We start from the raw sequence: 22705 nt of genomic DNA, 5'->3' as shown, positions 1-22705 counted from the left end.
AAACGTTGGGTAAAACATAATTTCCATGGACATAGCTTCACCCCAGATGCCAGCTAGTATATATTATGGACTATAGTGTATGTTATAGGCTGTAATCTTCTTGCATTGAGCCGCGTCGGGATGCCACCCATTAATGATGTTTCGGCCCAAATCACAGTCACCATCCTCAGAGTGTTGCCAGTACACTGTTATCCAAACTGCGAACTACATAATATTGTTTAATGTCGACCGCATTAATTGATCCAACAAAGGTAAATTGAACTTTGGACGAATTTTTCTGACGTCTGAGCCTTGTCGGTCACGAGGTGAAGCCCAGTATGAAGTGACTGCAGTGGGGACTGACGAACACCGCGACCACATTCAAGTTCAAAGTTATTGACTTGTGAATCTGCACAATAGCCTAGCCCTTGTGGTGTAATATATCTTCAAATTTAACTAGAAAGCTAAACATATGTTAACGTAACTGAAAATTATATTTTTTTACACTCAATTAAAAACACGAGTTTATGACAAATTATGATCATTATATGTGGATGCGTTTGTTAAAACTATCTTATTCAACTGTTTACTATGCAAGTTATGGTAAATAATCAATGTCAATTTACTTTTTAAGTCTTCCCACTACTACAGTGTTTTGTCAAACATAGCCTACTTAATTATGTTTTAAAATGGCAATAGTTCTTCACCAGGATGTAAGCGAGAAGTACACGGAATCGTTAACTCTCGTGTTTGCACGCTTCATTTCCAGTTCAGACAACACTCGTGATGTCACTTCCAGGGACAAGTACATATTAAAAAAAAAACTATTTGAGTCAGACTTTAACCGACAAACTTCTGCTTCAGGTTCTCCACAGGAAAAAATATATATGTCAAAAACATGATGCGAATTATGGTTAAGTACCTTTCAATGATGGTACTCATTTTTGAATGTTTTATTTAAAATAATAAATAATTTTATATGTAACACCGAGCGTCTGAATGACGTTTATTTTTTACATATTTCTACAAAAACAGCAAGATTTTGTCAAAACAGTAAACTAATTATTTCTTTAACAATTGTGGGTAGAGACACCTCAAAAAAAATATCATAAAAATATCAATAACATTTCCAATAAAACATTTTTACGACATTTTGCGAATATTGTAGGAATTTCATAAATTATAAGTTATTCAGATGGTTGATTAACAAAATTAAATACTTATTTAACTATAAGCAAAAATGATGTTATCCAGTTCCAACTTCAAAAGCTTATACCAGTCTTGGGAAACACTTTAGACACTAAGTAGTAAATTGTTTTCGTCTTATTGATTGTCATGAACCTGCAACCGGTGTTTGTACGTCGATCCCAGAATTATGACTCAGCAGTGTACTCCAGGCGCCTCCAGTGCCACAGCTTTCGGACTTTAGACGAGCCACGTAAGACAGCGGTCGTCCATAATCGTGACGCAGATGATGAGGCTGTTGTTAGTCATATTGTGCTACGCCCATGTGACACGCTGACCGCTTCACTCTCCAGCCATGACAGCAGTACGTTTGTCAGATAGTACATTTGGTTCTATTTGTTTTTCCACAAATAAGTTATGTATTTCACAATTGACACTTTATAAGTCTTAGTGCACATTTAATGAGTTTTAAAGAAATAGATTGTTTATGAATTTTTTGCAAGTTTAAAATCAGTTAACTTAATAATTTCGGTACAAAAATTTTAAAACATTATTCTGTATTTTATAATGATAAATGATTCCAATCTGGCACAGGATATGTTATGTTTAGAATTTAACTGTAGCAACATTTAAAACAGAACATGTATAAAAATGGCTAAAAAAAAATTTTCTTGGCATACGCTGAGTAAACACCAGCACATTTAATACAGTTAAAGTGCATGAGAATGCTTTGTGACGACGTGAAAACACGTGTTATTTCGCAAACAAGTACCACAGCTAGTGTCTGCATACATAAAAAGAACAGAAATCTTTCTGCGACAACTTTCCAGGGAGTTGGTTGGTGCAGTTCTGGATGCAGTGGGGTGCCGTGCCCACTGGAGCGAGAGGCCCCGCTAGCGCCAGGGCAAAAAGAGCCCGTCCGAGCGTGACCCCACTCCCGCAGCGGCACTTCGCCTCTCGCTGCTTCCCTTCACCGCGTGGCTGTCTGTGTCGCTGCGCCGGCCTGCGCCTGGCCTGGCTGGCTTCCAGTTGCAGCCTGCGCCTTTGTGTGCGCCACTTGCGGGCGAATAGTTTCCTCGCGGTAGTCATACATGTGGCATATATTTTCCTCATCCTAGGCAGATACAAATCCCATTTTCTGGACAAATATGTTCCACATCGAACTCAAATATATATCCCCGTTTGTGGCCAAATATGTTTCTCATGATGGGCAAATATTTATCCCACTTATGTTCCTCGCCATAGGCAGTATCCCGAGCAAAGCTCATGATGCATGCGACCCTTACATCTAAGGCTAATCCCAGCATGACTTTGGCAAATAGGATTCGGCCTGAGACACACCTAGTTCCCTCCCCTAACCCTGATACCTCCTAGAAATAAACTTAGTTTTTAGTTAGATTATGAGTTCATCGACCATCTTCGGTAACATTCGCCCTTTTTTTCCATCAACAATCCTGCACAATGGTTCGCCTGTTGTCTAGTGTTGGCGGGGAGGCGCACTGCAGTCGCCAGAAAGCGTATTTTATATCTTTTTATCGGTCTCGGTACTGGCTACTTTTATTGTGAAAATCGCTTTATGTTAGTTTAATAAGTTAAAAATACCCCGAACATGAGTGAATTCGACTCCACGACCTTAAACTTGTCAGCATTGCGACTTTGACAGCTCTTTTTTTTAATTTAAAAATGTTTGGCTGGCTGGTGATATTCATCAACAACCAGCCAAACATCCCCCTTTATTTACTTATTATTTCTTATAGTTCGACAGTTTAGTGTGACATTGTAATTGACTTTGACAAATCGATGACAAATTTGGACGTTTACAAATTTACACACATGCCTTATCCGGGACTCTAACACAGAGCTCCTAGCACCGTAAGCCAGTGTGCACACGACTACGCTACCGAGATCAACCCGCTTGGCTACCAAGCCAACCTTGGATTATCATGTCTTTTATTTTTATACTAGAGTTAATTTCGAGCCATGAGATATAGGATCTCTGGGTAATAAACCAACTAATAAAGAAAAACTTAAAGTTTGATAAAAAAAAATTAAATAAATAACTACAAATTATTATTTTTATACTTAGAAAGATTCCGCCCTTAATTTTTGTAAAAGTTTTAAGTATGTTTAAAAAAAATTATATTTCCGAAGACACTATATCTAAGGATAATAAATTAAGAATGAACAAGCATATAGAGTTACGAATTGAATTTAATAAAATGTCTGTATTTCGACTTCTAACGATGTAAAACGCCGTAAGTAATGTTTTATCAATAAATAAATTTATATCTTTAAGGAAATAAAGCTGGATGTAAGAAACTGAGCATGAATAAATCAAACTATTTATTACGCTATTATTTTCCATATACAATCGTATAAAATGTAAATTATGCTATGTGAATTGTGCTAGGTTGATTAAGATATTTATTTTTTATATAGCACGAATACTCTGAGTCATTACATGATGCGACAACTGTTAGTGAAAAGCATAACTACTTTGTCATCAATCTTTCAAAATTTAGAGTGTGATCAGTACGTGCAAAATTTAATTGAAATCATTTAAAATCAAACGCCGATGGAGCCATTGTAGTCAGATTGATCTGGATCCTATTGTATCCTGCGATTGAATCCTACCGATCGTATCCTACTGATGGGATCGTATCCTACCGTATCCTGTAGATCATATCCTTCTGATGGGATCGTATCCTATCTTAGACTGTCACTTGTATCCTACTGATGGGATCGTATCCCAACTGATGAGATTGTATCCCAACTGATGAGATTGTATCCTACTGCAGATATCGTATCGCTTTGATGTGATAGTATCCCTATTAATTGTATCGTATCCCTCTGATGTGGTAGTATCCTACTGATGGGATCGTATCCCTTTGAATGGTACAAGTCCCTACTGATGGTATCGTATCCCTTTGATGATAGCATATCCTACCGAGTCATATGTTCGTACAAATTTACGTCCCTTTCGTTAAATGTATGTAGTCAAGTCTGTAGCCAGGACTGAATATTTAGTGGATCTAAACCTCTTGGTCTTGCAGTACGTGTAACACAATTTTCAGGGAAGCTCGGTTCTATAGTAAGCGTAAAACATGCTGAATTAATTGGCCTCTTTATACGACGATTTTATTTATATGGCTGTCGTAGTAGTCATGTAGCCTTATTGACATGTAGACTCGTAGCTTTGTAGCCTTGTAGCATTGAAGTATTGTAGCCCCGTAACCATTTAATCTTTAATCAATTTATAATGTGATTGGTTAATCTTAAATTTATTGACAGTAAAAGTATTACATTGAAATAAACGAATGAAAAATATTACTATTGTTTCGATTTGTGCATTAATGAAAAAGGTTGTTTTGACTCATGTATTAATACAAAATGGTAGTTGTTGTGATTCGCATATTATACCAGCGACCGTGAGTATATAAGCATGGTGTAGATAATGGCATTCTTTTAGCTTGTTACTGCCACGTCTAGTTGTCACCTGCTATTGTAAACCTGACATTGTCTTTACCATTATTTACGCAGAACTCGATGGAAGCTGTGCCAATGACATCGTATACAAGATATATATATATATATATGTTTATAAGATATATATGTATATAAGATATATATCGCACTTTAGGAAAAATATGTTTTCCACCCTAGGCCTTTATGTATCCCACTTGACGGCAAGTATGTTTTTTGTCGGAGGCAAACATTTAATCGACAGCTGATTGCTAGCCACAAAAAACACTTTGCGCACTGGCTAGATAAACCTGAGCCAAAACCAGACTTTATTGGGTCCATGTAGTTAAAACCACTAACCCTATGTGGAATTGGTTACAACTGAAAGAGTTGAAATTAGTTTATTACCACCATACCGTTGAATAAGTGTGTTTATAAAAATTAAAGAAATTAATTGCAGCGCTACTTGAAATGTTGCCATTTAGTTACCAACATAAAATACTTAATGACATCTGTTGGTCTAATGATCCTAAGCGCCTTCACACATGTTTAACTTTAATGTCAGTGTCATTACTATCATTTGAGATATTTACCTGTATATTTATCACGATAGCGCTTTTGCATTTTATGTTTCGTCAGAAATTATCTTGATGGCAGTAAAAATTAATTAAAGTGTTTATACTAAAGAAGTAACGCTCAACGCTGTAACATATAAAGGTAAAACAAGTGATAGCAATTATAATCTGTGACCTAGGTGCAAGCGAGCCATCGAAGTCAAACTTCGGGAATGTCTCGTATTCAGTAATGAGGAAGAAATGAACGAGCCAACTGGCCGTGCGGGACCAGCCTTATCGCATAGAAGCGACAGGTGTGATGTCGTGGCACCAGCGGCGAAGCCGACAGGCAGCGATATGCAACCATCGCCTAGATTAGATTTCTGAAAGAAAGGCTTCGCGACTAATGAACGTCTTGTCCTTATAGTCGCGTGGCGACCTATATGACATTCCACGCAACATGGATCCAGAGTGCATCATTGTACACGATGGATCTGTCGATTTCAATGAACTTATTGACATTTCTGCCACCTCTACATGGCTTGCACGTTCGCCCACAGTTTTCGACGTGAATTTTGAATACATCCAGTTCGAGAGTCTAAATGGTTGTGGGTTTTACCATAGTACAAATGCGTAAAAATGCGTACATATGCTAAAAAAAATCATTGAGATCCCAGTCGATTGAAGTGTTAGTAGGGTCAGATTTGGCTCAGAGTGTCATTGTGCAGTGTATGGACTGTAGGATAAAATATTAACATGAACACATTTATTGGTAGTAATAAGCGAGTCAAGTTCGCCGAGCTGGACTCGTACTTGTGTAGGCCACTTAAATGAGCCTATACACGCACGAATCTGGCTCGCAAGCCAGACTCGGGTATTTTGACCACACACAATACGAACACTATCTCAACTTTGCTCGAAGTCAGTGTTCAAAATGAGTTTATCAAAGCAAGTTGCAGCTGCAGTGTCGTCCTAGACGAATGTGGTATGCTGACGAGAAGATAAAGGAATCATAATTTAAAAGTGTGGTCTAAGAAGAGGTTGCAACAAAGATAAGGATTCACACATGTAAATTTAATTAACTTTATCAGAGATGACAGTTCTGACAACTACAAAGACTATTTTAGGATTACACGAGCAAATGCAGTATTTGCTCGAAAAAGTAACATCGTTCATAGTAAAACAAATGCTTTTTCATGTGAAGCACGATTTCCAGCGAATCTTTGGCTTCTCGCAACACGGCACTCGTTTGAAGATATCAAGTTTACCACCATCGTATCACCTCAAGCACTGGGAATAATTCCTTAAATCTGCAATGCAATGTATAAAGCTTTTCAATTAAAATATTTTAAGGTGAGGAAACTTTCAAGAACAAAAAAAAAATTTTACAAAACACATGACTTAAATCTATGGTTGGCATTTGTTAATTTGTGTTTATTTAATTATGAATTATTTCTTTTTACATTCTCAAGTCAATAAATCTTCATTCAACAATCCCCATCCCCCACCCCCTTTTGCCATCTACACACTATATATTGATATAAATACATGTTTGTACATTTATTCTTGATGTGTAACATCTTATCCTTCGGTATAAGACATCTGGTAGGAGAAATTTCGCAATGGGACGGAAATGTGCAACCACGGTGGGTAAGTAGTAAGTATATAATAGTAGGTCCTGCGGCTGGAGTTGGAGTAATGTGCAGGTATCGGGGTCAACCACTTTGAATTATTACGCCACGGTGGCCATCTTGGATGACCTTTCACCTTGACTTTTCACATTGATTTTTAAAAAATTTCCGAAATTGTACACAATTACGCCAAAATGTCCAATTTAAAGAAAACATTTCCGCTAAAAAAATATATTAAAAAATTGAAAATTAAGAAAGTCCCTTTACGAGAGAAAAAAATTCTTTTTGAGGTAAAATTTTCCGTTTTATTTCTCAGAAACAGTCAGAGGCTATAAATGTCCCCAAATCAGCTTAAATTCCCCATCAACCAGCCGCCCTAAGCCGCTTAGGTCATAGCCTTGACATTTTGGAAATATGACAACACAGCCACCATCTTAAAAATCCGTAATTAGGATACAAATAATCGGCGTAAAATTAACATTTATAAAATACTTTTCATTACATTTTTATACAATTTTTAAAAAATGCACTCACGTCATGCTACCGGCATACTGACCCCCACCACTTTCGTTAAGGAGTATATTACGTCAGCCAGTATGACGTAATGGTGACCATTCTGGATCCGCCATTTTGATTTCGTCTGTTAGAGTTTGCTCTGCTCGTTATAATTTTTTTTTTTTAGCCGCTAGAGTGCAGTTGTACATATTACCAGACAGTTGTCACGTCCACATTCTTGTCGGTCATATTAGGTTAAAAAAATTTAAATAAATCCTCTTTAAATTAATACGTACTTCAAATTAAAGGTCCAGGTTTCAGGTGCAAGAAATAAAACAAACAAAATTTCACAAACAAAAATTGTTCACGTAAATTCTAATCTATTACAAAAACACTTGCGAATGTTAACAATCTAACACGCATTTAGTCCTTCATATTAGCTTGAACTGATAATTCTCAGCACCAATCGGTTTACTGAAGAAAGAGACCAGCCGTCTAGTTCCAGATATCTTTGGTCAGACACACCGAGTTCCTTCTTTTTATTTTTATTTTTTCTTGTTACTTCCGTTATTTAATTTCTGTTCATTAATCTAAGCACGACAGAGTATGACTGTACGCAAATCTATGATGTTCATGCTGGAGTCACAACAGCGCGACGGGTGCGACGCGATGTACGCGATGCGAATAAAATAATTTTCTAACCATCCACGTTCCACACCATCTGTGACGTCATCACGACGATAATCGCGGGCGCGACGTTACTAAAATGAGAGTAAGAATTTAGTTTTAGAATGATTTATAAACTGGTGCATGGGTCCTTAATATAAATATTATTCGTGTATTATTTTTATGTTTATTTGATAAAGTTTCCTTAGAAATCTTTATAATATGCTAACGCACATTGGTTTTTTCGATACTTAAAATATGAATAAACTTTTTTTCTCTCAAAAATATTAATTATATTAATTTTAAAAAAATGTGAGGTTTAATGGCTGTTGTGTATGTACTGCAAATATCATTGTAAGAAAAAAATGTTATATCCAGTTCTTTTATTTCGGTTAATCATGAGGTTAAATTAAACGAACGTTCATAATAACGCCATGATTTGCTGTCGCATCACATCTGTTACGCTATTGCAATTCACACTGTCTTCCCTTTAGACCCCATGTGTTGTTTGTTAAAATTAAAGCATCTTAAAATATTGATTTTCGATAACTTTTTCTGACTCTAGGATAGTATTCAAAAGTATAATTTTATATGTCCAAGTCGCCATAAGAGAAGAAATCCCTTTCTGCAAAGCCTAAAGGCGTAGGTATATTTCGAAGTACCGACTTATTCTGTAACTGTACTGGAATCATCTATAAACTTCTGGAACATTTTAAAAACTTAATATAAGTTTTTTATCATATTCCTTGCAGCGAAAATATTATGAATGTTTTTAACTCAATGCATTTAGCATTGAATAGCTTAGAACTTTTATTCATATCATGCCTACAGAGGTAGTAGTGTACATGGTACAGGAAATTTTTTTTCAACCAATGGTTTTTCCAGTCTGTTGCAGGAATGGTTAGTCCTAACAGAAATTATTTATAAAAAATAGTTATAATCAAATTTATATGATTTGCATACAATTTGAACAGATTCGATAGTTTTTAATGGTTGGTCGTTTAAAAAATTATTTCAGACGAAAGTTGTAGATAATATTTTAAGTTTTTACAATAAATAAGAATGGATTTTATAGCGTACATGTTACGTAAATTTAGGAATTTTTTTTCTACCCCTGTTTTTCATCTATTTTCTGCAATGGTTCATTTTATTAAAAAATTGTTTCAAACAAACGTTTTATATAAAAATCATAAAATTTACAAATAATTAGAACGAATTTGATAGTTTGCATAATAAGGGGGTTATGAAAATTTTTGTCCTCCTAACCCTTGTTTTTTTACACCCCTTGCAGTTTTGGTTGGGCGTATCAAAAATGTATTTAAGCAAAAGTTTTTGCTTGTACTCCTACGAGTTATAAATACGTTTGAATGGATGCGATATTTGTACAATTATAGGAGTTAAAGCGATTTAACTGTTTTTCATAAAACCTTCCCCATTTCTTCCTTTTTGGTGGAATTTTGCCCATAAACAAAATCAACCGAGATTTTCCATTACTTTATTTGATATATCAGTTGCAGCAGTTATCGTGTCCATAAAATTCTGATATATATATATATATATATATATATATATATACTTTTGAGATTACGATGGCTCCGGGGTCTATAAACCATGAAACGAAAAAATATATTTTTTTAAAAATCCGGAAGTTGGTCCATGTAACGGCTACAATAGATAGTATTACATGAAAGGTCAAGCAACATGAATGCAGTGAACCTGGCCGAGCGCAAAGCACTGCAGTGCCTCTCGCTGGGCGCCTCCCAGCCGCTGGCCAGAGCACAGGAAGCTCGGCGCCATTGTCTTCCGGTTCGGGCACTTCCGGCCGCACCCTGTGGAACACCCTGTAGGGGCGTGAACCACGCTCCAGTCACTATGCATATACATGTAGGCTATGTACAAAGTTTAACAAGCCATTGTATGTTACTTACATTTTGATGTTAAATATTGCAATTTACCCGCTTATTTTGTACATTGTGACGCTCATATTATTATTACTTTGTCATTGCGATCATATTGTTATTACACGTAACACAAATATTGTTATTACTTTTAAAATCTGAGTGATAGCGTTTTATTTTAGTATTTAATCACGATTTGCACGTTCTGAATGTTCTGAAAACGGAGGAAACGACATGGCGTGGTGATAGTGGCCTGCTTGTTTGCTAGAATACTATAATTCAAGGGCCGGAATATTTGTGAAGTATGCGTGATGCGACAGGCGCCGTGTATCGACCGTGGACGCGCAGATGTTGACACGTGTTGTTGTCAGTTTGCGAGCACGGTGCGGCGCGCGGGAGCACGCGGTTGCGTGAAGCGCCCACGGCTGGTCCTTGCTGGGGCGCCGTCTGGTTCCTTATCTCCGCGGTGCGCGAGGGGAGGCCGAGGGCAGCTGACCGACGTCTAGCCGAGTCCAGTCCGCTCACGGCAGTGATGATCATCACGATAGCATTATTTCAATACTAGGAATATGTAATTACAGCAAATTTATTTGCTCTGAACGTAGTTCTAACACAACAGAGCTCCACTAATATATTAACTTTTGTATTACTCCTGTAATCGACGAATATGATAATCATTGAATAATGAATTTATGTGCAACTAATTATGATTGTGACAAATGTATGGAAAAAGTTATAATAAATTTTATTATCCGAGGACAAAGGTACCTATTGACCAAAAATTTTGGTCATTTGCCCCGCCGTACGACGTAGCCCTTCAGGTGTGCTGGAGATATTCATTCAGACGTGAAGATCTGTTGGCCTTTACAAACAATATTAGTGAGAAAACCAGTTTTATAACATTTTTTTAAAATAATGTTAATACTAGCAAAAATTATTAGCTGTAAATATTAAATTTTACATTCGATTACAAACACACGAATTTATGGCAATCTACATAAATTTCTACCTTACTTTCGTAAATTATTGTTGGCATATATGCATGCTTATGTTTTAACTTCCTCATAAACCTGTTATTATTTAAATGCTATATATGTTAAACCTGGTAAAAAAAAATTGCATTAATGGTGGTCTCCGTGCGCGTTAGCAGTGAAACTTCACAAGATAGAGGTATGAAAATGTATAAGAATTTCTGCATGTATGCAAGGGATCAAGTACACGAGTACGCCAAGTATGCAAATGTGCTATAATGGAAGTCTGCCATCGAATGCCCCACTCCTGAAAAATCTTCGTTATGCTTTGATGACGTCATCTCCTTGACCTAACTGACCCGCTGTAAAGGAATTTCACTTTTAGAAACTCACTTAAGTCTGATTTTGTCCTGAATACTATAAACAGTTAGTATTTTTATCGCGTTTACAAAAACATTTTAGTAGTTATTACCTATAAAACTTGTGCCGAAATAGCCATGTTAGGGTTTAAAATTTAGCTTACCTTACCCACCAACTCGTTCTCACTCTTTCACAAAAATGTTATTCAAGCTAATCCAACCAACCGTTCACATGATTTAACTAGCCCATAACTTGATAGTATATGTAGAGCTCGAGATTAATTTTAAATTAAGTATTCATAATGTATAAAACATGTTATACATATGTATAAGAACATTTAAAACATTTTTCCTCCTGTAGTTGCTCTTGGCTAAGAGCAAACTCCATTGGTAGATGCACGGCTATCAGTGTTCCGGCTGTAAGGAATATTACTTCACAATATTCCATTATTCACTTTAACTATAAAACTAAACAACAATAAAATGGTTGCGTGTACTTATGTACGCGCGTTATAAGTTATACTTACTTGGCGTAATAGAAAAACTTTGTCATGTTGTGACCACCAGCACCACGTCAGTTTCCAGGTTCAGAGACTATCGGCGGCGAGTGAGAGACGCATGCCTGACGTGGTAGGCAGCCCGCAAGGAGTACGCCCAAGTGTCACGGGACCAGCAGTGCAAATATCTGCAATGCGGATATTTTCGAATACTCCCTTCTGATTAGTCGTGACGCATTGCGGCACAACCGTCCACCGCCGAGGAGTATAAATAGTGGCGCAGTGGCAGAAGTGAGAGAGACGCAAATCGAAGCCAACAGCGACCGAATCACCGGACTTGACAGAGCAGCGTTCACAAGATAGCACATGACGCGTCGGCGAAACCACGAGTCCGACACCGAGTAACTGGAGACGTAACGAAAATTTACGTACTGCGAACGTCAACAGGCAGCAAAGTGACGCTTTATGACGGAGAACGACGGTCGGGACAGGACGGAGTGACGTGAGGAGAGTTAAGGGGCCCGCCTCGTCAGGGGTGTATGTGTGTTAGTGAGGCGGGATGATAAGCGCGACGCTCGCTGGTGCTTCCAGCGCGGTATAGCCTCTAAGCGCAAGTCTCTGAACTGGCGCGCATTCGTCTCGTCGTCACAAGATAACTGTGAAATTTGAGCGGTGACCGTAACATTATATGGCGGAGAAATGAAGATAAAGGTGTTATGCAAGCCCCTTAAGTACTTTCAAGAATCTGTACTGATTGTTTTATGCCTAAAAATTACTCTGAAAACACGCGTTTTAGGCATTTTAACGCTTCTAAAATAATAGTTTAAAAACTTAATCCGAAATTAAAAGTACTTTTCGGTCCTCAGCGAACTCTTAAATGCTATTCGTAAATAGGCCCCACTCGGATATCTTGAGTAGTTTTGAAATCGCGTTGTTTTTCCTGAAGCTCTGCACACCGCATGTGTGCCCAGGTAGGCGGGCCCCTTAAAGGTGACGTCAGACGTGAAACGCTATGCCACAAACATAACTCTTGACTGGGACGGCGTGGTGTGCCGGAAACGTAAGGAGACGCAGGCAGCACTCGTCAAAAGCGAGAGGAAGTGGGAACGAAGCGGTCGTCTCCAGGGAGCAGGGAGGCCCCAGCACGTCTCTGCCAGTAGCTCTGGAGAAGGCAGTCGGCGAGCGACGCCCATCTGAAGAGTGCGGGAGCCTAGTGCGGGGTTCGAGCGGCCGTAGCTGTGGTTCAGACTCGCAGTGGACAGTGGGCCCAGGGCCGTTTTATGAGAATGGGAGGCCTGGGGCAACAATATTCCGAGGCCCCCCCCCCCCCCCTTTTTATTGTAGTGATAATTTTTAGATATGAAAAATTCATATTTTTGCATTGACATGTATGTATGTAATAACTAAATAAATAACATAAAAAATGACAAGAAGTACCATAATGAAATACAACCTCTATACGCAAAAATATGAAACATATTTATGCAGGGAAAACAAAATAATGTAGGTATAACAACAAATTTTCTAGTTGAAATGGAGTAATATTTCATAGCCAACACCCACCCCCAATATTTCTCTGCTTCATTTACGAAAGTCTTAAATCGTTCTCAAATATTTACACAATTTTATGAGTTGCAGATCCCGACCAATCAAAATTACATATTTATTAACTCACTTTGCAATAAACTTCTTCCTTGCCTTTTTAGCAGCAAACAAGTTAATGAGTCCATCAAATGAAATGCTGTTCACAAGATCATGTTCTGTAGAAATCACCGCCAATGAGTTTAATCTCTCTTGTGACATGGTAGATCGGAATTGATTCTTCAGAACTGACAGTTTTGAAAATGATCTTTCACTTTCACAGTTTGTGATTGGTAGTGTCAAATACAAGCGCAGTGATATTGCTACATTTGGAAATACATCAATTATTTCACTGTTATATAAGTGCTGCAAAACCTTTTGTGGAGTGAATGATGTAATGCTGTCTTCAACTTGTTGCTCTCTGAGAAATGATTATAAGTGTAATAATTCATTTGTAATAACAGGCTGCAGATCCTTTCTGAATTTTCTGACCAACTCAGTAGCACTAGATTTGAGTTCATCTTCACTTGCTGTAGTTAAGTTACAAAGAAACCCAAATGTTAAGGCAATATCTTTGTAGGAAGCAGCTCTCTTCTCCAGTTCCATGCGGAGCTTATCAGCAATGCATAGAAATGTGGAAATTCTGAAATTCTCGCGGGATGTTACAACAGTTGAAAGTTCGTCTTTTCCATCCAAAAACCTTTTATTTTTGTAAGATCTAGTATCTACAAAAGTTTGTAACACATGGTTGCTTAGTTGTGTTGCTTTAACTTCAATTTCATCAAAATTATTTCGCAAATCGGAAACAAAATCTTTCAAAGAATTCATCAGTTGATGACCAGTTATGACATCGAGTCCAGGCTTCTTTCTGTAGATGCTTGGTTACTGCACCGAATCTTCCATAATGTCGTACCAAAATACGGCCATAAAAGCAAATTCTAAATATTGCATTTTCTTCATGAGGGAGTTCACTTCCATCCTTGTGACTTGCGTTTCATTTTTGTCGTTGAACATATCATTAAATGCACAGAAAATCTCATCATAATGAATGACGAGAGTTTTCAATGCATCTTCTATGCATAACTACCTTGTTTCCGACAAGCTCTTGACAGTGATTTTTTGGCTTTCCGCTATTTCCTGTGCTTTCCGAAATAACTCCTTCAAGAACTGACCACCTGTGAGTGGAAGCAGCGAAAAATGAGTACAGCTTTTCTAAAAACAGAAACAGTTTTGTTGCATGAATACATTCACTAACGCTGTTTTTTCCTACTAAGTTTACTTAATGTGCTGCACATGGAACATACAGCACAGAGCTGTTTATTGATTTAATGTGCGCTTGTAGGCCCTCATATTTTCCTGACATGTTGGCTGCATTATTATAGCTCTGACCTCGGAAATCCTGGATATCAATGGTGTTGTCTTTTAGAGTACAGGTTACAACTTCACTTAAATTTCTTCCTGTGTGGCTGTAAATTCGAATGGAACACAAAAACCTTTCCAAAATGTTACCGTTAGGGCAGTATCTAAACACAAAAGATAACTGATCTGTATGGGAAACATCAGGTGTAGAATAAACTATCAGTGAATAATATTTGGCCTGTCTAATATAATTTAGAATGTGTTTCCGAACTTCGTTGCCCATTAGCTCAATGAATTCTTTACATATATCAGAAGAAAGATACGATACATGACCTTTTCCTTTGTTCCCATGTATCCTTAAATGTTCCTGTAAAAAAGGATCAAACTGAGCAAGGAGTTCCGAAATTCCTAGGTAATTACCATTACGAGGTGATCCAAGCATCTTATTATCACCACGAAAAGGAAGACTACGACTGCACAAAAATTTTACAACTGCCACTACTCTAACAAGAACATTCTTCCAGTAATTTGTCTCAGTCACTTGTGCATCTAAATGTGATGAAATTAACATTTTCTTATTTGTTCTTGAAACCCATTTTAAAGAACCTGCTTTGTGTTCAATACTGTTTTCATGCTCCCTCAATTTTTCTTCTGTTTTTCTTCCAATTATAAAAACCATTTACAAATTTTGATAGTTTACAATTACTGAAAAGTTTGCACGCAAAGCAAAACACATTTCCCGTACATTTAGATTACAATAACCATTTTCTCTCCTGTCGCTCTCAATTTTCAAGAACTCTCACAAATGCAGATGATGTTAGTTTACGAGTACATTTTGGATATTGCCTAGCAGAAGCTGTGTAGTCTCCATCATTATTACTATAAAAGTCCGGCCACTTATCAACACAATAACTAATCATTTCGTCAGTGATATTGCCAGGCCATGCCGCAGGATCTTGCTGGATTTCTTCTATTAACACTGCACTATCAATCTCTACACTTCTTTCAGTCCTAGCACAGTTTCTAGAAGTTATGGAAATTTCTGGAGTTGTGTTAATGAGATTACAATTATCTATTTTAGTTACTTCTGTGTTTTCTTTAACTTTATCAGAGCTTGAAAGTGGTAAAGTCAAAGGCAACTTACCATCACAATCACATGGTTCTAGTGTTTGAGGAGGTTCATGGACCGGCGTCGATGTCGGTGACTTACTCAGTAGTTATAAATAAAACCATACAAGTTACAGCACGGTGTGGTTTTATTGTGGAATCATGCTTTACAAAACTAAATAAATAGGTATCTAAATTTAAAGACAAGTTATTATTACGCCAGATATAAAATGGGAATTCATTTGAAATAATTATAATTTTTTTTTATAAAATTTGAGGCCCCCTTGAATGTGAGGCCCGGGGCAAATGCCCCTTTTGCCCCCCCCCCCCTAGACACGGCCCTGAGTGGGCCCGACCCAAGGCCACCCACGAGCGACGTCATCAGTGGTGGCGGGCGCCACGCGAACTGCAAGGCAAGTGCCCGCGAGTTCACAGTCGCAACAAACCGCGGGGTTTCGCGTTGCCACGTACTGTGCTGTGGTTAATATTCAAGACAAACAACATAATTTTTCCAACCATCGGTCCGCTAGTAAAAACTGTAAGGAAAAGTAATTATTGTAAATATTCTTTGAATGTTGTGTTGTCATATTTTGCAGATAAATTAACGTATTTTTAAGTGGCTGATTGAGCCGCAATGTGAACTAAACAATCGCAATTTTATTTTGTTTTGGGCAAAACTTAATAATTTTCGCACTTTTATTTTGTAAAAATTGTTGCAATTCGGAATGATCAGAAAAGGGTATGGCTCACTTAAATTTCTTTTAACGATAAATGTGTAAAACTCAAGTATTGTTTGAATAACATGATCACATATATTTTTGTTATAAAGTGCAGTTAGTGAAAGAGGATCCCTTAAAATTGGGTGCACGCATTTTCTTCAGCAAGGCCTGTCTTAATGTAAAAGTTTTGTTTTGGTATACACGACCACGTGATTTTGGCTGTGTATTACCATGTTCCAGGCGCTCGTGTGAACGGGGCTTCGGGATGTGTAGCGCCCGGGTTTACTACCGTAGCAAGTTCATTGAGCGCTGTTTTATATGTGTGCCAGGGTGATGTTTGTAACCCAATCAGGGAATAACGTTTTTGTGAATAAATGTGTGCTATGTCAACAATCGTACCTATCATTTATACTACCTTTTCTCAGTTTACATAAGGTAGAAACCCCGACACTCTAGGCTCATCTTTATGAACATCGGAACATTACAAGTGACATCATAACATGCTTGCACGCATCAAAATACTTTACTTTTTTTGCATGCAAATAATTTATTTAAATAAAAGTACAGAAATGATATTATAAATGCGGTTGATAAAGTATAAATCCAATCAAATTAAGAATTTTTACATAAATACATTAACATTTTAACTTAGTATAATAATCGAGATGAATTATGATTAGTACTGAAAATTAAAAAAAAAATATGCTAAACGTTTATTATAATGTATTAATTTTAATTATTTATTGAATAATGTAATAATTTATAGTGCGAATAAAATATGGATACGGGAACATAACCTCGCAAACACTCCCATAAAAACGGCCAGGAGAGTTACTAAACCTTTCGCAGACACTCACTGCAAGCGACAATGAAAGCTTACAAACAACCAGTCATCGTCATACAAACGGAAACATAAACTCACTTATATAAATACACTTGAAAATAAACAAAAAGTTTATGAACACAATTGTTATCACTAATATTTAAAATAAATATTTATTTAAATTTTATTGGACAGTATTCAATATCTAATACTAAAGTATTTGATTTAACATCACATCATTTTTATTTGCATTTAGCCTTTTTTCATCCTGCCATTTTTTTGCATGCTGCGCACGCAACGTAAAAATTCGCTCTCGTCATTTTTCATAATGCCCCTAGCAAAGTATAACTTCAAAAAGTACACAATGAACTTGACGAAAAACCTGCAGAGTTTTAAATATGTCTTACTCTGTACTTTATTCCATGTTCATCCCTCCCACCCCCCAAAATTCTATTCTAACCACCCGCCATTTAGCAATATCCGTTATCTCCTTTACTTCCGTTACTTTCGTTACCTATACTCATTTCCGTCGCCCTGTAATGACGTCATCGATCAACTTGCCCTACTGGCCGTGAACACGTTCCACTTCAATAATACAGTGACAATTATTTTATGAGTCTTTAGATGACTAAATTGTTCAATCAACTATAATCTTCAAAACGCTTTTGAAAACTGCGACGTTTCTTTACCAGGAAGTACGCGAGAAGTAAGCATTCCTGGTCTAAATTTGTTAGTATATAAATGTAAAGTATCTAAATGTAACAAGTAATATCGAATAAGCATAAGGGACGGCGCATCTAACGGTATCTTAGGCTTCTAAGCATTTCATAACTTGAGTCCTGGGCGGTGCAGGATAAAAAGGGGGGGTGGAAGAGATTTGGATGAAACCACTAGATCTGGCTTCTAAACAAACGACACACTTCTCATGGTCATATTTAGCATTTAGTGAACGGAAGTTGGTTCGCAAATCTAACCCAAAGCTTCCCTTAAAATAATTTTGTCTGTTTGTACTAAATGATTGAACTTCAAAACTTATCTACTTTTGACTTGAAATTCACACAGGTTCCAGTATTAGCTAATGTGTTCTTTTGTTTATTGTGATACCTATATCGAACGCATCCAAAGTTATGATTATTATTTATAGCCAAAACTTACCTCCGTACAGGGCCGGCGCGTCCATATAGGCGAACTAGGCAACCGCCTAGGGCGCCAAGTAGCTGGGGGCGGCGCAGCACGACACATAACATATAACACATAATGTTTAACGATTATTGAAACTAGATGAAAATTGATTTTTGTAACAGTTTGGAATGTTTATATTGATATAAGTAATTATTTAAAGTCCACGGTGACCTGTTTATGATTTATTATAGTAATAAGTAAAAAAGTAAAAAAAAACACAAGCCTGCTTACATTTGATTGTTGACAAAATCTTAGGCTTACGTTATGTATTTTGAGGCAAGGAAAATTTTTTTTGGGGTGTCCGGCCCGGGGGGGGGGGGAGGGTGGCATTATGGTTTTTCGCCTAGGGCGCCAATTTACCTTCCACCGGCCCTGCCTCCGTAAAACATTACAATACAAAGTAATAATTTTACGGCAGTTTATTTTTATATGCAGCTGTGCATATGTGTTGGTAAAAGATTTTTTTTTTTTTTGCAAATTTAAATTTACCCCAAAAAGAATTTATAAATAGAAATATTTTTATACTTTGGAGCAACAGCATGACTCCAAGACTACACATGTTTTGCAGAGAAAGGTCGTGCAATATTTTCTCGTTTAGGTTCATTTATTATCAATTATTACTAAACTACTTCTATTTGAATTATAAAAGCAAATTTAAAAATAGTTACATAAAACGATTGATATATAAGTTGAGAGATGAATCAAATTTAATAAATCGAATCCTTTTTTTGATTTTTAACTTGTTAGTCTAAAACAAATTGCTCTGTTTTCTATTTAAATGACGCATTTAAATAACTTAGTCAACTAACAAAGTGGTAGGCTCTGCTAGTTGTGCATACAAACACAAGTGCTGTGCATTTAAGCAATTATGAAATTCCCCCAATAATAGGCTTTTTACAGCGTCACCAGTTTCGACGTGATAATAATTAAAGTAAATGTAAATAATTATAGTAGTTGCAGCTAAACAAAAATTATTTTGAATAAGTAAATACACGCAATGGCTTAAAAATAAAACGGTTTAAGTAGAAAATAAACCCACCAATCTGTGAGTTTGATTATATTGAAAGTTAATTTTTTCTGCACTTCCAATCTAAAATATTTAGTAAAATGTTAAAATATTAAATTATTAATGCAAAATTGTATGAAACAAGCATATAAATATCACATGCTTAATTTCAGTAACTAACACAAATAAAAAGGCTTATCTATGTAAGAGCTTTAGTTTATTTTTAGATTAAGTTAACTTCCCAGAAAATATTTATAAGCTAGTTTAAATTAATATTAATTAAAAAGGAACTTGTATGTGTAATTAAACAATAAAAGGGATATCATCGGAATTTTTACCTATTTGTTTAACCTAATAAAAATTTAAAAATTTTACGATTTTTGCGGTATGCGCACCAATTCAGTTTTAGCTACTATACCAATAAATTATTAATATACGCCAATATTTCAGCACCACACAGAAGTGAGTCAAAAAGAAAAAATAATAATTCCATGTCCAATGCATCCGTCTTAGAAGCTTGTGAAGAACAAGCAGTGTCACACTTAGTACTTGGTTCTTGGCCATAAGCACAAAAACAAACTCTCTTTAAATACATGAATGTGGTACATTCACGACCAATTTTTTTTAAAAATTAATAATATAAACAAATAAAAAATTACGAATCTGGCCATAGAATTGTACACTTTTTTTGCCTAGTATTTCGAGCATCAAAATTTTCATGGGAATGTTTGTTAAAAAAAATAAAGTATTCGTGTAAAGTTTTTCGACGGATTTTAAACAAATAAAAACTTTATGAATCACCTTACCTTATTTTAAAGATTTGCCCGAGCAATTAGAATATGTTTAACAAAGCAATACATAAAGTTAAGAAAAATGAATAAACTCACCATCCGGGCCGCATTTCCCTCGCCGGTGAGGTTAGTGTTGTACTCCCAAGCGGCCAGAGAGTACAGGTTGCAAAGCCGCGAGGCCTCAGGCTCGTACTGCGAGTTGAGGTACGCCTTTAAGTCCGTCTGAGCCGCCGAGAGGCCGCAAACCGCCAGCAACACGCACAACCTCAACATGTTCCCGCCAAGCACCGACTGACTGAGCTCACTACTCCCCTCCGAGTACCTGCTCCGATAACCTGTTGCCGCGGCCCCTTCCTGCCCCTGGCGCGCTCACATAGAATCCACTGCGAGGCTCACAAGAGAAGTTACCTACGTACAGTCTACCGCTCCACTGCTGTAACCTGCTCCGATAACCTGTTGCCGCGGCCCCTTCCTGCCCCTGGCGCGCTCACATAGAATCTACTGCGAGGCTCACAAGAGAAGTTACCTACGTACAGTCTACCACTCCACTGGTATAACCTGCTCCGATAACCTGTTGCCGCGGCCCCTTCCTGCCCCTGGCGCGCTCACATAGAATCCACTGCGAGGCTCACAAGAGAAGTTACCTACGTACAGTCTACCGCTCCACTGCTGTAACCTGCTCCGATAACCTGTTGCCGCGGCCCCTTCCTGCCCCTGGCGCGCTCACATAGAATCCACTGCGAGGCTCACAAGAGAAGTTACCTACGTACAGTCTACCGCTCCACTGCTGTAACCTGCTCCGATAACCTGTTGCCGCGGCCCCTTCCTGCCCCTGGCGCGCTCACATAGACTCCACTGCGAGGCTCACAAGAGAAGTTACCTACGTACAGTCTACCACTCCACTGGTATAACCTGCTCCGATAACCTGTTGCCGCGGCCCCTTCCTGCCCCTGGCGCGCTCACATAGAATCCACTGCGAGGCTCACAAGAGAAGTTACCTACGTACAGTCTACCGCTCCACTGCTGTAACCTGCTCCGATAACCTGTTGCCGCGGCCCCTTCCTGCCCCTGGCGCGCTCACATAGAATCCACTGCGAGGCTCACAAGAGAAGTTACCTACGTACAGACTACCGCTCCACTGCTGTAACCTGCTCCGATAACCTGTTGCCGCGGCCCCTTCCTGCCCCTGGCGCGCTCACATAGACTCCACTGCGAGGCTCACAAGAGAAGTTACCTACGTACAGTCTACCGCTCCACTGCTGTAACCTGCTCCGATAACCTGTTGCCGCGGCCCCTTCCTGCCCCTGGCGCGCTCACATAGAATCCACTGCGAGGCTCACAAGAGAAATTACCTACGTACAGTCTACCGCTCCACTGCTGTAACCTGCTCCGATAACCTGTTGCCGCGGCCCCTTCCTGCCCCTGGCGCGCTCACATAGAATCTACTGCGAGGCTCACAAGAGAAGTTACCTACGTACAGTCTACCACTCCACTGGTATAACCTGCTCCGATAACCTGTTGCCGCGGCCCCTTCCTGCCCCTGGCGCGCTCACATAGAATCCACTGCGAGGCTCACAAGAGAAGTTACCTACGTACAGTCTACCGCTCCACTGCTGTAACCTGCTCCGATAACCTGTTGCCGCGGCCCCTTCCTGCCCCTGTCGCGCTCACATAGACTCCACTGCGAGGCTCACAAGAGAAGTTACCTACGTACAGTCTACCACTCCACTGGTATAACCTGCTCCGATAACCTGTTGCCGCGGCCCCTTCCTGCCCCTGGCGCGCTTACATAGACTCCAATGCGAGGCTCACAAGAGAAGTTACCTACGTACAGTCTACCACTCCACTGCTGTAACCTTCTCCGATAACCTGTTGCCGCGGCCCCTTCCTGCTCCTGGCGCGCTCACATAGACTCCACTGCGAGGCTCACAAGAGAAGTTACCTACGTACAGTCTACCGCTCCACTGCTGTAACCTGCTCCGATAACCTGTTGCCGCGGCCCCTTCCTGCCCCTGTCGCGCTCACATAGACTCCACTGCGAGGCTCACAAGAGAAGTTACCTACGTACAGTCTACCACTCCACTGGTATAACCTGCTCCGATAACCTGTTGCCGCGGCCCCTTCCTGCCCCTGGCGCGCTCACATAGACTCCACTGCGAGGCTCACAAGAGAAGTTACCTACGTACAGTCTACCACTCCACTGGTATAACCTGCTCCGATAACCTGTTGCCGCGGCCCCTTCCTGCCCCTGGCGCGCTCACATAGACTCCACTGCGAGGTTCACAAGAGAAGTTACCTACGTACAGTCTACCACTCCACTGCTGTAACCTGCTCCGATAACCTGTTGCCGCGGCCCCTTCCTGCCCCTGGCGCGCTCACATAGACTCCACTGCGAGGCTCACAAGAGAAGTTACCTACGTACAGTCTACCACTCCACTGC

At 38.7% G+C, this 22705-nt stretch overlaps 1 protein-coding gene across 2 annotated transcripts in view; it reads right to left on the bottom strand.

The window, feature by feature from the left end:
• Positions 1-20933, bottom strand: part of LOC134527872 (angiotensin-converting enzyme-like) — a 98230-nt gene extending 77297 nt beyond the window's left edge. Inside the window, exons 1-2 of one of the 2 annotated variants that reach the window (XM_063360854.1) lie at positions 20910-20933; positions 20362-20791 (exon numbers count right to left, since the gene is read on the bottom strand). In XM_063360854.1, coding sequence (XP_063216924.1) covers positions 20362-20538 — 177 coding nt within the window. In that variant the 5' untranslated portion in view covers positions 20539-20791; positions 20910-20933. Of the gene's footprint in view, positions 1-20361 lie in introns of both variants that reach the window. The other variant, XM_063360853.1, reaches the window with a different exon arrangement.
• Positions 20934-22705: the final 1772 nt, after the last annotated feature.

This window comes from Bacillus rossius, chromosome 1 (genome assembly GCF_032445375.1).
Source record: "Bacillus rossius redtenbacheri isolate Brsri chromosome 1, Brsri_v3, whole genome shotgun sequence".
Classification (NCBI taxonomy): Eukaryota; Metazoa; Arthropoda; class Insecta; order Phasmatodea; family Bacillidae; genus Bacillus; species Bacillus rossius.
Note: the sequence above shows the minus strand (reverse complement) of the source record. Positions and strands in the feature narration are given on the sequence as shown.